Below are 18,367 nucleotides of genomic sequence, written 5' to 3'. Positions count from 1 at the left end.
CAATCATGTTGCCTCCCTAATCAGTAAAACCAACGACTACTTATTACCTCCAGTGTTATATACAAAGTTCTGTTAGGTATTGGAAGCCCTTAATAATCTGAATCTCTCCTAACTTTGTACTCTTGTTACATTTTACACCCCCACACACACATACACATTGTTTTTGATCCAGGGACACTGGTTGCTATTCCTCTAACAAACAAGACTGACTCTCTCTCTCTCTCTCTCTCTCTCTCTCTCTCTGTCAGCTCAGAGCATTTTCTTTCTTTGTCCTCCATGCCTGGGATTCTCTATTCTTCTTGCTTTTACTTATTGGCTTCCTAGACTTCTTTTAAATCCTAACTAAATTCCATCTTATACAGGAAATTTTTCCTTATCTCTTAATTCTAGTGCCTTCCCCCTCAATTATTTTCCATCTGTCCTGTATAGAGCTTGTTTGTACATAATTGTGTGCTTGTTGTCTATCCTCTTAGATCCTTAAAGGTAAGGATGTCTTTTGCTTCTTTTTGTATCACCAAGCTTAGCATGGTGCCTGGACAAAGGATGCATTTAGCAAATGTTTATTAAATGACTGACTATTAAACATCTTGGGTAAAATTTAGATACCTTAAACTCAACATGTCTGAAAATGAGCTTAATATGTTCTTTCCCAATTACTTACCTTTTCCTTTCTTTTTACTACTGTCAGGGGCATCACCATTGTTCCAGACTTTGCAACCAAAAGTCATTCTTGATTCCTCACTCTCAGCTATTCCTCCATATCCATTCTGTTGCTAAATCCTGTTGTTTGTTTTGTTATTTTTCCTGTATACTCCCCTGAGGTGACACTGTCATTACCTAGAAAGTACTCATGCTTATAAAGTCCTTCATAACCTGAACCTTCCTGTCATCTGGTCTTCTTTTTATTTACTCTCTGATCCAGTAACTCTAGCCTCCTGGGTTCCTTCTATTTTATAGTTGAACTTAATAAATATGACATGATTTATTTTCACTTATAATGAACTTAAATGTCAAATAGTTTATTTTTTGTTCTAGAGGCTTTAGAGAACCACTGGTGCTTCCTAAGGAGTGGAGCAAAAAAGACCTATGCTGTAGGAATATCATTTTGCAGCTTTATGGATGTTGGTTTGGGGAGGGCAAAAAAGAGACCAGTTAGGTAGTGAGAGTAATCAAGGTACTTGGAGATAAAAAGACCCGGATTAGGTCATATTAGTAAAGATAGAACAATAAATAAATGTTGTACTGATAGAATTGAAAAGATATGACAACTGATGGTTGTAGAGATGAAGAAAAATAGTCAAAGAGGACACCAAAAATTCAAACCTAAATGAATTGGAAGGGTGATGAAAAATGGGGAAAGGAAGTTAAGTAAGAGGGTTGGGATTCAGAGACAGGAATGGGTTCCATGTGGACATATTAAATATATAACAAAGTTTTAATAGTGTGAGGCAGACAAAAGGTATGAGAGAAGAAACCACTGTAAATGAGTATTCTTGAGAAGAGGCTCAGATTGGGGTAGGACTTGAGCTGAATCTTAGAAAAAAAGACATAATAAGCATAATGAAGAAAAAAGTAAAGTGGGTATCGCAGGCAAAGTATGTGACCAACAGTGGAGAGGAAGGAATAGGCATTGCATAGGTTAGGGAACATTTCTTTTTTGCTACAATGATAGGACTTAAAAGACCTAGTGCAACTTAAATTAGCAAAAACATCAAGTTCTCAAGAGAAATAGGCCAACAAATAGCTTTGATTTAGGAGGCAGCTTAGTGTAGTAGAAAGGGTAACAGAAGCCCTGAATAAGTAATTGATCTGACACTTAACTTTGTCATTCTAATTCTCCTATTTCCTCATTTGTAAAAAGAGGATTATATATCAGTTCTTGTGCAAATTCTCTCAACAAAATTATTTTGAGGAAAATGCTTTGTATACCTTAAAAGGTCTGTGTAAATGTGAGCCATGATCATGTTATCCTGGGGGTAGATTTTGCCAATCCAACAGCATACTTGTGCTCATAAAGGGCTATGTGGAATTTAGATTATGAACGGAACCAAAAATCTTAGTCTAAAACTATTTTTATTTTTATTTTTTTTTTTTCAGATATACCTTTGTGGTTTTAGTGGCAGAAAGTTAGACAAACTGAGAAGACTTATTAATTGTGGTGGTGGAGTTCGTTTTAATCAGCTCAATGAAGATGTGACCCATGTTATTGTTGGAGATTATGATGATGAATTAAAACAGTTTTGGACTAAATCAACACACAGGTTCTGACTATTTTTTACTTTACAGACTTTCCATGGTGATAATGACTTATAATCATAGCTATAAAAATTCTGTAAAGAAGGCCAGTTGAACAAAGAATGGTCTTCATGTTTCAAGTAACAGATTATGACTGTATTTACTGTTTTCATAGGCCTCATGTAGTGGGACCAAAATGGCTACTGGAATGTTTTAGTAAAGGTTATCTGCTTTCTGAGGAGCCATATATTCATTTGAATTACCAGCCAGTGGAGATAACTGTTTCAGATCAGCCAGGAATGAAATCAGCCCTTTCGAAAAGAAATAACAGTTTTTCCAAGAAAGAATTTGTGGGCCCAGAGAAACATCAGAAAGCTGATGAAGACTTACTTTCCCAGTATGTGAATGATCACATGATAGGTAAGATTTGTATAAGTCAGATTGATTTTATGAGAATTATAACTTTCTTAAAACTTTCCAAAATTGTTATGTCACTGTTATTTGATTTTTAAAAAATCAACTTTTATTTTACTTTAGCTTATTTGTCCTTAAAACACTCCTGTGAGATAGAGTGAAGTTGTTAATCTACTTTATAAATGTGAAACTCGGATACTAAAGGGGTATTTTAAAAGTTTATTTCCTTGTTGGCTAAGCTGAAACTAAAAGCCAAGTCTAATTCCCAGCTGCATCAGTACTCTATCCAGTAAATTTTATTTGTATCTCATTATAGTTTAGTCTAAGATTAAAACCTTGGATAGTGTGGATTCATGTTTTGGTTTCTAAACTGAAATATGCTTTTATATTGATTTTTTTTTTTAAAACAACTTTTGAAGATTTAAAAACTGGTCACGGCAATGAGCAGCCTCTGTACGTTGTACGTAGGTTTTTAATTTTGACTAATAACTGCTTCTTGAAAGTCCTGACAATAAAACAGCTCTGTGGATGAACTCAATATCCCTCAGTCCCCAAGCAATCCAAGTTTTTTTTTTTCTTTTTAATTATTTTGTTCTTTCCCCTCTCTCCTCCCCAATTAAACAAAAACCTGAAGCAGAAATATATTAGTCAAGTAAGACAAACTCCTGTCTTCAACAAGAATTTTTAAAGCATCTGCTGTGTGTCAAGTGCTGTGCCAGTTGCTGGGGATAAAAAAAGAAAAAAGCTAAGTAGGACCCACTGGTTGTGAAGCTTAGATTCTAAAGGAAAAGGAATACATTCTGCACATGTAGAGGTGGACACAAAGAAGATAAAAAATAATCATGTGGGGGATAGCGTTTCATGCAAAAGGTGTTGTTTAGGCCAAGTCTTTTAGGAAACTGAGTGTCATGTTATATAGCTATGGAATAGACTATCATGGAGGCTGGTTTTGTCTGGATCATTGTTACATAGGAGGAAGGAATGTAGTCTTATGAGAGTGGAAAGAGGGAAAAATGAGACCAGCTTGGAAAGAACTTTAAATGCCAAATAGGAGTTTTATGGCTGATCCTAGAAGCTAGTAGGGAGTTACTGAAATTAATTGAAAAGGGAATTTTGGCAGCCATGTAGAATTATTGAATTTGAGTAGGGAGAAGCTTGGAAAAAAACTCCTTTCTCCTAGATTCTATCCCCCTATGTCTTTTGTCTCCCCTACTGAAATACAAGTTTCTGGAGAGCAGGGCCTATTTTATGTTTGTGTTTGCATCCCCATCACTTAGCACAGTGCTTAAAATAAGCATGTAATGTGTAATTCTGAGTTCATTCAGGTGGTGGTTGTAAGTAGAGAAGAGATGGATGTAAGAGATGTGGTAGAAGTGGAAATGACAAGATAGCCTGATTGGATATGTGGAGTTGAGGGAGAATCCAATTGAGGATGACTCTAAGTGATTAGAAGGGCAGTGATATCCTTAACAGAAATAGAAAAGTTGGGAAGAAGGTGGATTTGGGAAAAGTGATGAGTTCTATGGTGGCCACGTTGAGTTGGAGATACCTCAAGGATATCCTTGATATCCACTTGAGATAGCCATTGGGGAGATTAGTTCAAATGAGACTAGACGGTCAAGCTAGAGGCTGGGCCTGGACATACAAGTTTAGGAGCCATCTTCATAAAGAAGATGAAAATTATCATAACTCATTAGGAAAGTTTGGCAGGCATGTTTTATAAATGATAAATATTTAAGTGCTTTCTCTGGCATAGAAGTGTGCTAAATCTTGATAAGGATATGAAAGAATGGTGCATGATTGAGGAGTTTGCAGGCTGGCTAGAATGTCTTAAAATGGTTTTCTTCCAGGGCATCTAAGTGGTACAGTGGATAGAGAATCAGCCCTGAAGTCAGGAGGACCTGAGTTCAAATTGTGGCCTCAGTGGCTTCAGACACTTAACACTTCCTGACTATGTGACCCTGGGCAAGTCACTTATCCCCAATTGCCTCAGCAAAGAAAAAAAAGTTTTTCTTCCTATGGTTTTTGCCACTTGTTGCTTTCATGGATATTGTGATTTTAATTAGGAATTTGAAACTTTTATTCTTCAATGTCAATAAGTGCACTTTGGAGAACATAAACTTATTTTATGAGATTTACGGTCTGTGGCCATTTACTGGACATTGGTCCAGTTAGCCTTTTTTTTTTTTTTTTTTTTTTTTTTTTTCCCCCCAGCTCAACCTTATTCTAAAGAATGAACCTTTGGGAATTCTTGACCACACTTAGGTTACGTGTTATGTTTAGAGATTCCAGCCTCATTGTGAAACAAGTAGAAATTTCAGCAGTACTGCAGTTTATTTTATTTGTGATTCCTTGTTGAGGAAACTTCTTCTACCTAACATTCTAAGATTATTACTTGTGTGGGGTCACACATCCAATATTATTTAGAGGGGGGACCTGAATCCAGCTTTTCTTGACTCCAAGGCTGGTTCTCTCTTCACCTATGCCATATTGATTTTCTTGAGATTTATAAGAAATGGATAATTTCAGGAGTTGTTTTCCTCTTAAGTTTATATAACCAAAATCCTGTTAAGTTCTTACACACACACACACACACACACACACACATACACGCAGAGTAATATTTGATTTATTTGTAATTTCATCATGCAGGCACTCCCATCTAATGTATCCTATCCATGCCTTCTCATCCTGTGATTACTATCTATGTCTTTTATCTAGTATAGTATTTTATAGACCTTTGTCTAGATCTTTTGATATTCCATGCTAATACAGTAAATTGAGAAAAATTACTAAAGATGGGCAATTCCCATCTTTGTTAGAAAGGTTGTTGAAATATGGACACACTAAGATATTTTTGGTGGAACTAAATTGGTAGAACTTTTTGGAAATCAATTTTGAATCATGCAAAGAAAATATCTAAACTATCTATGAGTACCTTTTCCTCTGTATGTACCCCAAGGTATATGACTAAAAGAAATGTTCCACAGGCATAAATATTTATAAGCTTTAGGCACTTAACTAAATATTGGGGATACAAATAAGAAAAAGACAGTCTCTCAAAGTTTATAACCTAATGGGAAAGGAGAAAACACACATATAAGCCAAAAAGTAAATGGTAGGAGGGGATATGGTTTGTGGGTGGGGAAGGTGCCCAATACAGGAACTCAGTAGAGAAAACTGATAAGTCCCACAGCTGGGTGAGAAAGAAGATATTTGACCTGTGATGGGATACCACAGTGAGCATAGTGGTATCTTTTACAGCATGATGAGGTTATCCCAAGAGTATCCTGGACTTGGTGAGGAAATCACTCAGATGACCCACCCTCTTACAGCCAGGGGAGCAGTAAGGACCCCGAAGCAAAGTAGGGCCCAGCAATGGGCTGACAAAACAAACTGAAACATGATTGGCTTGGATATGAGTGTGATATAAGGAAGAATAAGCATGGAGAATAAAGAGGAGACCTGTATGAGCTGATGGAAAATATCAAGCTGATTCAAATTAGGAACTATATATATATATAACTGTCCTATAGCTTTTCGCAAAGTGTTCTAATCCAATACACTTGACATCATAGCTACAGGGGAAAGTAGGATCAAATAGAAGAATAAAGTGGCCAAATTAGAATTCTACACCACATATTTTTGAAAACCAGGAGTTCTTAGATGTCCTATAGCATTAGCAAACTGAATTATCACCTAATTACAGTCTCTATGTACTTATTTTAGACTTAGTTTTATATTCATGGTCCTGAATTGAACACTTCCATTGAAGTAGCTGATAGGAAAATAAGTAGAACTGAGAAAATTTTATATATATATATATATACACACACACACACACACACACACACACACACACACACACACATATAGTAATGATGGTTGATATGATATAACACTTATACTGTGTGCCAAAGTGATCCCATTAGATCCTCATGACAACACAGGGAGGTGGGTCCTGAGATTATTTCCATTTTATAGATAAGAAAGCTGAGGCAGACCAAAGTTAAGTGACTTGTTCAGGGCTATATAACTTGTATATGAAACCACATTTGAACTCAGATATTAACTCCAGGTTTATTGCTCTACCAGTGGTTACCACAATGTAAATGAGAAGAACTACAAAAAAAGAATTGAATCTGAATGCTACAAAATTATAATGACCAGACAGATTTTACCATAAAAGAGTTATATAAAAAGATATCTCCTTTATTTTCACAAGTGGGTATTCATATATAAAATATAACTTGTAATATCAGACTTTTGGGGTCTGTTTATTGGTTTGGGGGACTTATTTCATCCGCTTTTAAAAAATTCTTTATTAAAAAGTATTGCCCTCTGAAAAGGGCTTAAAGGAAGAATATGGGAAATGTACATATTAGACAACAAAAATTTTCCTAATTTTAAAAATGAGCCTACAGGTACCAGTATACACCTTCAGCTTTATATTGATGATGTCCTTTCTTTTCCAATTAGTTGTTGGTTTGTTTGCCTCATCCTCTATAATAAGTTTCCTTGATAATAGTAGTCAGCTTTTAAGTTAAATCTTCAGAGTTTTTGACCCTTATAATGATTTGCATCCACATAAGGCATCATTGGGAAGATTTTAGGGTTAAAAAGTTGGGAAATACATTGGAATTGTTGAAAGTACGGAGGCAGTTTTACAATATGCCCATTAGTCTTGACTTCTTCCTCATTTATTTTTATCTTAGGACCAACTTATTGCTTATCTTCAGTTCCTGTTCAATATATACATATGTATATATGTTACAATGTAAATATATTAATAGCTAACATGCAAATTTTTCTTGTGCAAATCATTAATTTGTTTTGACACTTCAAGTATCTTTATCACAAGTTCCTCAGAAACAAGTGTGATTTAGTTGAAAAGGGGTGGGGGGCAGCTAGATGGTGTAGTAGATAGAGCACCAGCCTTGAATTCAGGAGGACCTGAGTTCAAATGTGGTCTCAGACAATTAACACTTCCTAGCTGTGTGTGACCCTGGGCAAGTCACTTAACCCCAGCCTCAGGGGGGGGGGGGGGGGAAGTATAGAATTTGGAGTCCTAGAACCTGAGTTCAAGTTCCAGCATTGCTTCTTTCTGTTCTGATTTTAAGCATTTCATTTAAGTTTAGGACCTCACTTTATCCCTTTATAAAATGAGGCTACAGTTCTAGACATTCTTTCTGATTCCAGCTGGTCTTCTCAGTTGCGAGGGGAATACAGTAGATATATATACATAATAATATATCTGTTCAATATTTTCCCTTCTTTAGGATATCTGGAAAATCCTCAGCTTTTTCAACATCATATCACTTCCATGTTGGATTTCTTGATGTGTGCTTGATCTGATCTGTCTCTTCTTTATCTCTCTGGCCATTTCTTCTGAGAGAAGTGGCAGGGGTGGGAGAGCACCTTGAGGATTGAGATGGCTAAATGTACCGTGGTTCTTTTGTTATTGTTCATTGGCAAATGTGCTATCTAAAATTTTTTTTCTCTTTACTGCTGTCACTCTTTAATTGAATATTATTGTTCTTCAGAGTACATGAGAATTCCTGAAAAAAAGCCATTTATGTGACACATGATACTAACTCCAGCAACATATTATAGTTGGAATCTGAATTTGCTCTCATTGAGAAAATTTTTTTTCCCTTTCTCTTTTCAGATGAAGGCGAGAACTTGGAAACTGGGATCTTTAATGATTCCACTCAAACTACTGTACAAGGGGATAACCAGTCTTTCCTCAGCCACAGTTCACTGCCTGAGACCTCTACAATTATTGAAGGTTTGTTTATCCGGAAGAAGTTCCTTGTTGTGGGTTTTAGTGAAGAAGATGAATCTTGCATTGCCGACGTTATTAAAGAAAATGCTGGAAAAATTCTGCCCCTCCAAAGCAGAACTATTGCTGACTATGCTGTGGTTCCTTTACTGGGGTGTGAAGTGGAGTCAACTGTAGGAGAAGTTGTTACAAATACATGGCTGGTAAGAGGAAACTGTAGCAGTTGAAACATCAGCGAGTAACATTGTTAAAAATAGACAATGATCAGAATTTGTGATTAAAGGATACTGGTGTTTTTGGTTGTTGATTGTTTATTGCATATACAGTTCTGCTGTAATGAATTGATAGATTTTATACTAACCCCTGGGGAGGTGTTAGATTCAGAAATAAAGTAAATATTGAAATTTAAAGTAATTGGCTTTCTGGAAGTGACCCTTCTCTGGGAGAGGGGGACAATTGTAAAGCATGGTTCATGATCTAAAGGAGGGCCAGTCTGATGAACCTTATTATTTCATTCATGAAGTAGCTTTAATAAATTTCTCTATATTGTATAAGGAAGGGAATTTTTTTTTCCATCAAATCTGTGATTTCATTATTACAATGAATGGATGAGGAAATTCTCCTTGTTAACACCAAAGATTCTGAGAATTTACTTTAGCGATTGGCCCAGAGCTTCCCATGTAATAAGTATCAGAGACAGGACTTGAACCCTGGTCTTTCTGACTCCAAAGCCACCTTTCTATCTACTGTGCTTGTTTACTTCATTGAAAGCCTTTTTCTTTATTTATTTTCAGTAAAGGTATGTGCATATGTTTGTATGTATGCATTTATAAATACATATACATATAAGATTGAAATTATGTTGAGAACAAAGTTAAATTTTGCACTGATAATTAATGGGTCCCATTTGGACAAGAGTTTTTACAACTGAATTTGCATTACACCCTGATAGCTTATTCCTGTTTTTGTTTTCTCTCTTGTAAGATTACTTGTATTGAACAACAAAACCTTTTTGACCCAGAGTCAAATCCACTTTTCACACCAGTACCAGTCTTGGAAGGAAGTGGTATGCCTTTAGAAAACTGTGTTCTTTCATTCAGCCAATTTGTTGGAGCAGAGAAAGATTCCTTGGTATATTTAGCAAACCTGCTTGGAGCAAGGTATGCCTTCTCATTAGCAAGTAACCTTAAATAGACTCTTACATGTGAAATAGAATTTGTCTTTGTGTGTGCAATATATGAGTATAAAGTAATGGCGTGAAGGAAGTGTTGTTTGAACAAGCAGGCTGTGTGTGAATCTGATCCATTCCAGGCCACCACCCCCATAAATATTATCTTCAACTCAGTGTCTTATTGGTACCTCAAATTTGATATGTCCAAAATTGAAGGGAGATTAGGATTAACTGTCTTCACATTTGCCCCACCTCCAAAACTCTTGTTTCTGTTCATGGCTCTATGATTTTCCCAGACCCCAAGATTAGAATTGCTAAAGACATCTTTTCCCTCAGCTCCCCATGTCTAGTCATTCACTAACCTTACAAAAATATTTCTTTACAACAGCTTTTGCATCGTTCTCCTTCATATTTATCTCCTTTCAGCAAAGTTGTCACATATTCTCCTCACTCACTCTTCCCTAAGACTCACTCACTCTTCCCTAGGAACCCAACCCAAGGCTGGTGCTGTCCTGATTGGTGTGAATGAAAGAAAATCCACCTAACTTACTCTCTAGCCAGTCCAAGACTTACTTATCCCATCTACCTTGCACATCTTGCCAGCTAACAAAACTACCCTCCCCTGCTAGTGTTAGTATTTCTAGAAGGGCTTTGTAGCTGGCTCAATTGATGACTCTACTCACCATTCTATCGATTTCCTAGCACAAAAGTCTCCCCCATTGTAATAGAAGCTTCTTGAGAACAAAAACTGCTTGTATTTATATCCTCATTTATATTTCCATTAGTAGCATCCAGTTCCCTCTGTAGTATAAAATACAAGATCCTGAGCCTTGCATTTAAAATTCTCCCCATTCAGTTTCCAGGTTCCTTTTGTAGCCTTAGTTCCCAACACCTTCCCCTTCCCTCCTCTAGGTGCCCTTCCCTAGCTTCTCTCATCTGTTCTTCATCCTATTGTGCTTTGTCTAGATCTTTCCTTTGCCTCTCTTATTTGTTCCTCCTGTGTTCTTGCCCTGTTTGTCCTTCCCTATCCTTTTCCCCAGTAAAATGTCAACATCTTGGGAAGATTTATTGGAAAGTGATGCAGAGGTGAAAGAAGCAGAACCAGGAAAAGTGTCCTCACAATGACTGCAGTCTTAAAATTAAGAAAGCAAGAAAACAAAAGCTTCGTACTTAACAATGACTTCATTTCTGCTCCAGGGAAGAGATAAAAACATGCAGCTGTCTTCCTTTACAAGTTGGGTGAACTCTTGAGTGTAGAAAATTATATATAATGTTGGATTCTGGCAACATGAGAGTTGTCAAACTGCTTCTCTCCTCCCCCCATCTTCTTTTCTCTTCCTTACAAGGAATTGCTAGCTGGATGGGGAAGAAGGAGGGTGTTTGGAAATGAAAGTGACAAGGAAAACAAAAAAAGAATTAATTTTTAAAAGAAAAACTTCTTACAAGCAGAGAGTATTGACATTTTCTAGATAAAGAAAACAAAGCATAGAGATAAATTGACCATAGTTGCACAGCCAGTAAGTGCTAGTATTAGGACTTAATACCAGGCTTTTGTATTTCTTTCTTTCTCTCTCTCTCTAAACCACATTGTCTCTTAGTTGCTACATGGCTGGCAGACTAACTTGAAAAATTGCTTTCAGAATATACTTTTCCCAGACCAAATGGGAATTTTAAGGGAAAAAAATCTGAGCTTTTTGAAGTTCTAATTGTTCACATCTTCTCAGACAGATGATTTGAATACTCCCATCCATTGTTCAGTTTACCATTTCAGATAGACACAAAGCAATTTGCATATGTTTATATTATATGTTCTTTTGTCTATAAGCTTCCAAGCTTTCTTTACATTTAGCTATCTTCCTTAATACTATCTAACAAAGTCATGCAAGCTATCCCATTACTTGAGGGTTGCAACAGAACAAGTATGGTACATATTTCCCTTCTATTCAGCTGATACTATATCAGTAAGTAAGTCCCTAACATCTCTGCCTCAGTTTTCTCGACTGCTTTGTTGTGAAGCTCAAATAAGATTTGTATGTGAAAGCTCTTGGTTCTTGGGAAAGTTGAGAACAGCTTTATGGATAAGATATTACTCTTAATAATAAATTACTATTATCAAGTAGGTAAATAATTGTGTAGGCTAAAACTTTTTTTTTTTTTTTTTTGCTATTACAGAAACATTTGCATTTTGTATTAAAAAAAAGGTAGTCATATCTAGTCTTTTTTTTGGGGGGGGTAGCATTTTTATTTAGTTGGAAGAACTCAAAATATAGTTGAGTTTTGAGTTCTTCCAAGTATCCTCGGTTGGTGCAGTTCACATAAGTCATTGTATTATTCAAGTCAACTTATTAAATGTCTATATGTATACTCTTTATAATTTCAGAGTTCAGGAATTCTTTGTGCGCAAGGACAGTGAAAAGAAAGACATGCTTGCCAGTACCCATCTTATAGTGAAACAACCAGATGGTTCTAAATATCAGGCTGCACAGAAATGGGGATTACCTGCAGTGTCTATGGCATGGATATTAGAGACTGCAAAGTTGGGGAAGAGAGCAGATGAATGCAAGTTCATGGTTGGAAATCTGCCCAAGCCAGGTGTCAATTTGACTTTGTTTTGTTATGAATATTTCTATTACTACTTGATTCATAGAATTATAGATTTACTAGTTCAAACCCTCTTTTTTTTGCAAATGAAAATCAAAGTAACATCATCAATTTGTCAAATGACTGCATGCAAGGGATTCAAAAACATAATATGTTCCCATAGCTCTTGACATTCTATTGCACTGAGGGCTCTGTTCTAGGAAGAGCTTTGATTTTTGCTTTTGTATTTTGGGCACTATATTTTAAAGTCAAGTTAAAGTTTCTTTGCTATTTTAAATCATCTTTGAGATTGGAAATAAGCACAGAGATTTTTCGTCATCTGTAACCTCCAAGATATACAACAGTTTAAAAATCTTTCCTTAGTCTCTTAAAAATATTTTTAAGTGGCTGAATTAGAACAAGTGGTAAAATTGGAAGGTCTGGGTCATGTTTATTTTGCCACTATTCAAATAAAATAGAATGGAAACCCTCTATCAAGAGTCTTTTACCTCTTTTAGCATCATGGATCCTTTTGGCTGTCTGCTGATGCCCATGGCCTATAGACTCATTCTCAGAATAATGTTTTTAAATACTCAAGGTAAAAAACATGGGATTACTTGGGAAAACAAGTTATTGTTGAAATAGGAGAAAATTTGTTTTTGTTTTTTAAGTTCACAGGTCCTAAATTCAGAACATTTGCTATGTAACGTTTACTCATTGGTGTTATTTCAGGACAAATTGTTGAAAGATCTGGGTTTGAGAGCAGTGCTAGGAACAGCTCTCTGCACCACTACTCAACTCAACAAAAATGATACAAAGACATAAACTTTGATCAGATTATTAAACTTTAATTGTTTCTCCAAAAACATAAGCAACCTGTGCGGTTCATTCTTAGTATTCATAAACATGCAACACCTTTAATTTGACTCTGCTGGTGACCTGCAGATATCTAATAGACATGAGACATATTGTGAGGATCATTCAGACGTAAAAATAATGAAAAGGAGAACATGCTATGTTGGGGACGTTAGTTTTCTTACAGAAAGATGTGTAAATTGCATTAATTATATTTAAGCTGTATTTTAAAAATTCATATTGCTAAAAGAATATTTTTGAATGGTCTCCTTTCTCCCCCTCCCCCCAAGGTAGATTGAGCTGATGCAATTCCTAAAATAGTTGTTTTCAGTGATATAGATGTGAGCCTGTTCCTACATACCCACATTTACTCTAAGCTAAGGGCATAGTAAATTGAGTGCAGCATTACCTCCTTCCTTTCCGTGGAAAAGTTATTAGTAACAGGGCTTGGAATGATTCATCCATTGTCAGATCTTGTTCCTAAGTTTGGCTTAACTGTTATAAAGGACATATAAGACTGTTATATCCACAAATAATGTATGTTTAAAAAAAAAAAATTGTTGGGACCATCATTGGGAATTAGAGACCAAAAGAGAGCTTTTTTGGTTCATATTTGTATTATTTCTTTTAATCCTACAGGAAGAAGCTTTGAAACTCAAATGACAATAGACAAGACTTACTCAGATGCTTCAGAGGATTCTAGTACAGTCCTAGAACCTGAAAGAAAACCACCTGTTACACCTTTAGATGTAAATAAATTCCGGAGTAAAACTTTTCATACTGTGATCTCACAGCAGACTAGAAAATCCTCAGTCCCTCCTGTTGAAGTACAACCACTTCCAAAAGAGCCTTCCCTGCATCTTGACACACCATCTAAATTTCTGTCCAAAGACAAACTCTTCAAACCTTCTTTTGATGTAAAGGTAAGAACTCATTGGTTAGTATTGTCAGCCTTGTAGTTTATATAGTTAACACCAAATGTTCTATTCCTCTTTATCATACGGTGCCATAAGATATTTCTCAAAGGTGTTAGCAAGCAAATTTTTTTGACATTATCTGAATAAGATAAGGGAAGATTAAAAAAAAAAAATGTTGATTTGACTTCTGTAATAAATTATAGTATTAGATAATCCCTAATACATTACAGCTTTAAAAGTAGTAGACTTTCAGAATAGCAGCAATAAGGAGTAAATAATATTATAACAGACTACTGAAAAGGGCATCTGTCCAGAAAACCAGGGTTCTAGTCCCAACTCTTCTGGAAGTATTTGAACCAAATCATTTCACCTCTCTAAATCAGTTTTGCTCATCTGTAAAACGAAGAGATTAGGCCAGATTATTTCTAAAGTCAATTCTAGCACTAATTCTGAATTCTGACTCCACTGGTAAAGTCTGTATGTTGTTAGGCAAGAGTCATCTGTCCATTCACTTGCACAATTAAAGTATCTTATCAGATGAATTAAAAATATTTTGCAAATCTTCAATTACCATATAAAGGTGTTCTATCATTGATACTCATGGATATTTTATTGAGGTACAAGTGGGTATTTCTGAGGACAAGATACACACTAGTAGTGCCCTATCTTGAAGATAGGATCATCTTGAAGGGTACTGTATTGAGGTGCACATAATTTTTACTCACATTCCACTAATGTGAAATCATTATTTCTTTTGTATTAGTCAGTGACTTCTTTCTGCTGTTAAAAGAATTTCATACTCATCACTTCAGATTTTTGCACCTCTTGCCTTTTGCATCCTCTTTTCTTCACTTTTTTTTTTCTTTCCATTTTGTCTTTTTCCCCATCCTTATGTATAAAAAAATAAGATTTTTGAAAGTATACCATCTTCTATTCAGTAAACCAACAAGTCTGGATATAAAGTATAATCTTTGGATCTTATTTCTTTGTTCAGCTACTTCTAGGTTCTAGGGTGGAGAGCAATTCTAGAAATTTAGGATGAGTAGTCTGGCTGACATCGTACTCTTTTAAAAATTATTTATGGGGAAGCTAGATGGTGCAGTGGATAGAGCACCAGCCCTGAAGTCAGAAGGACTTGAATTCAAATCTGGCCTCAGACACTTAACACTTCCTAGCTGTGTGACCCTGGGCAAGTCACTTAATCCCAATTGCCTCAACAAGAAAAAAATTTGTTATATATGTTGAATAGAATTTTATATTTTATACTCCTTAAATTTTATGAGTGAAACATTTAGCATTTCTTTTTAGAAAAGACAAAAAAAAAATCAAAATTCCTTTTTACTTATGTCCCTCAATTTATTTTTTTCTGTTGGGCAGTGGCATTTGATAAAAGAATGTTCCCCTCTTCAGCTATGGAACATCTCCTTCCCCTCTCTCCCTCCCAAAAAAGGATAAAGCCATAAGAAATAGTTTTATGGAGAAATCAAGATTTTAATTAAAGATTGAAATGATGTCGTTCATATACTATATGCACTATGGACTCATACAGTTTTTTGGTTTGTTTTTGTTTTTGTTGAGGCAATTGGGTTATGAGACTTGCTCAGGATCACATAGCTAGGAAGTATTAAGTGTCACGATCCAGATTTGAACTCAGGTCCTCCTGACTTCAGGACTGGTGCTCTATCCACTTGTCACCCAGCTGCCTTTGACTCATAGTTTTGAAGTTGGAAAGGGATATTGGACATCATTTAGTCCAATCTGCCACCTAATGAAGGAATCCCTTCCACCATATCCCTGACTTATCAGGGATAGGCTACTTTTCATGCCCTTCTAGTAATGAGGAATTTGCCACTTCACAAGGTATTTCATTCAATTGTTGGACAAACACAGAATTTTCCTTCCTTCTGAGCCACTATCTACTTCTCTATAACAGTATGTTTTAATCTCCTTTCAGATCTTTCGTTTCTTCATTTGTAATGGAGATGATAAAATCTAACTAATAGGATAGAGTTTTTTGAGGAGAGCACTTTATAAATGTGAGTTGTTAACTAAAGCAATATATAAAAAATACATGTATACACACATAAACATCTTTGAGATATCTTTGATAAAAAATCTTTAAGTATTTGAAGACAGCTGCATGTTTCTCCTAAGTTTTTACTTTTCTAGACTTACATCTCCACTTGTTTTTACTTTTGTAAATATGATTTCATTTTCAAAACCTGTAGTCTTTCTCTCAGATTTCTCTACTTTAATTTCATGTTTTGAACGTATAAGTTTCAGGGTATCAGTGTTCCTGTACCATTCAGATCATAGTCCTTCCATGCCTTCTAATTATATTCAACTCTTGTCCATGTAGAAGATCTGCCCTATATACTAGAGGCTCATTCTTTGATTAAAATAGCACAATTCTTCTTATCTAGAAGTGACACTTAGGTTCTCCTCTGTCTCTCATTCTTACACAATTAGCCTGCCCTTTTCTTGTCATAAATTTCCTGGATAATGTCTTTACAACACTCCTCATTTTTGAAAATATTCTGCAGTCTTCTAAATACTATGTATCTTTCCATTTCCCTCTAATTCAACAGCAGTTTTGGTTTTTCTGAGGTCATAATGTTTCAGGATTTGTCGTATATAGTAGGAGAACATTTCCAATAATTGGGTATTTACTGCTTCAAAAGGCCACTTCAGACAGCCAAAAAAGTAATTCTTTATATTGAGCATATAGATATTTTTAACAAACCAGTATTTGTCAGACAAAAGCCACAGTAATCTAGATATGGTCTAACAATCCAGAATTCGGTGAAACTGTTTAATCTAGATGTTACATTAATACAGTAAAGACACTGTGGTAAATCTAAAATCCCTAGACCTTTTCCCCATACTATTAAGCCAGGTTTTCTCACCTAAAACTTTACACAGTTGGTTTTAGGCATTTATAGTTTTCTTTTTTACTCTTCATTTCAGTTTTCAGTTCATTAATTCTAATATTTTGGTAATTTTTTGTTCAGATAATTGTGATTTTTTTTTTTGTCTCATCTATTATACTACATAGAATAATTTTGTATTTAATATTGTATTATATACACATTTGACATACTTATGTCTTCGAGTTATTTAGAAAAATACTGAAAAACAACTAAGGGCAAAGCCCTTTCTATTGATTTTTGATTATCATTCTTTATGAAAGATGTCAAATAATTTAGCTTCTTAGGGAACAGAGAATATCAAAAAGATAACAACAAAGAATACTTCTTTGTTTTTTAAACAAATTTTTAATATCAAAAAAACTCCATTCTTGGTAGTCCATTGGTATTTGTAGAAATCAACTAACGTATGTTGCAATGATGTCCTAAAGCTTCCTATGGATAATAATACAAAGGGCCACAATTTTCATATTTTTTCAATTTGTACAAGGCATATTAATGCACTTCCTGGCAGATTCCTGTTCAGATAGGAATTTACCTAATTAAATAGTGAACCCCTGGGTCTAGAGCAAGAAGGGAGAGATCCAACCATTGTTGCTGGAGTTACAAGTTTGAAGCCTTAACGTATTTACCTAAAGAATTATCATTTGGTGGCACTGGTTCCATCCTTTAAATAATACTTGGAAGGAGGGGGATTTTGACCTGCTCTAGAGAGTGAAAATCAAAAACTCTTCATTTTGTGAAAAAAAAGAAATAAGACTTTACCAAATTCATCCTCTTCTAATTGCGAAAGTTATTGCATTAATTCAGTTTGTTTCATTTAAATTCAACTAGCTTTTTAAAAAAAAATTAATAGTGTTTTGTTTTTTCCTTTTTTTGTTTTTTGTTTTTCCAGTTACATGTGGAGACAGTTTTTGACAGCAATAACAAAATCTGCTAGGAAAACTAGAACAAAGTTTGGCAGAAAATAATTTTAAGGCCCAAAACTTAAACTATATGTGATAATAAATCTTAATGGATAATTAACTTAAGTATCTTTTTCTTTTAATGGTAGAAGGAGAAAAACAACCCCAAAAATGGAGATAAGGAAAGACAATGAGAAAAACAGTTCATTAAAATTTATCTAAAATTAAAAAATAAAACATGGTCTTTTAGTGTGTATGTTCCACATCTATAGTCTTCTAAGAAAGGGAGTTGTATCTTCTCTCTTCTTCAGAAATAAAGATAATCATTAGAATTTTAAACATAAATGATTATTTATACATAGTGGTTGCATTCTCTACCACTAATATACTTCAGAAATATAGTAATATGTTAAATATATTTTGGGAGGATTAATTTAGGATCCTCACTGTTTCTAACATTGGAATTTGGAGTACTTTTTCCTATCAAAATATGTAATTAAATCTATATGACATCTGTGGAATATTGCCTTTATTCCCAACAAGCCTGAAGATTATCATAAGAAATTGCCTGCTGAAATTAA

The 18,367-nt window shown here is 35.0% G+C and overlaps 1 protein-coding gene across 2 annotated transcripts in view; it reads left to right on the top strand.

The window, feature by feature from the left end:
- The window catches only part of TOPBP1 (DNA topoisomerase II binding protein 1), a 42,346-nt gene that overhangs the window by 7,367 nt on the left and 16,612 nt on the right, over positions 1-18,367 (top strand). For both annotated transcript variants that reach the window (XM_074271187.1, XM_074271186.1), the window contains exons 9-14: positions 2,098-2,261; positions 2,411-2,655; positions 8,318-8,634; positions 9,416-9,591; positions 11,983-12,194; positions 13,677-13,960. In XM_074271187.1, the coding sequence (XP_074127288.1) occupies positions 2,098-2,261; positions 2,411-2,655; positions 8,318-8,634; positions 9,416-9,591; positions 11,983-12,194; positions 13,677-13,960 (1,398 nt within the window). The remainder of the gene's footprint in view (positions 1-2,097; positions 2,262-2,410; positions 2,656-8,317; positions 8,635-9,415; positions 9,592-11,982; positions 12,195-13,676; positions 13,961-18,367) is intronic.

Source organism: Sminthopsis crassicaudata, chromosome 5 (assembly GCF_048593235.1).
Source record: "Sminthopsis crassicaudata isolate SCR6 chromosome 5, ASM4859323v1, whole genome shotgun sequence".
In the NCBI taxonomy this organism is placed as follows: Eukaryota; Metazoa; Chordata; class Mammalia; order Dasyuromorphia; family Dasyuridae; genus Sminthopsis; species Sminthopsis crassicaudata.
The sequence above is the reverse complement of the archived record's forward strand: the minus strand, read 5'-3'. Positions and strand labels throughout refer to the sequence as shown.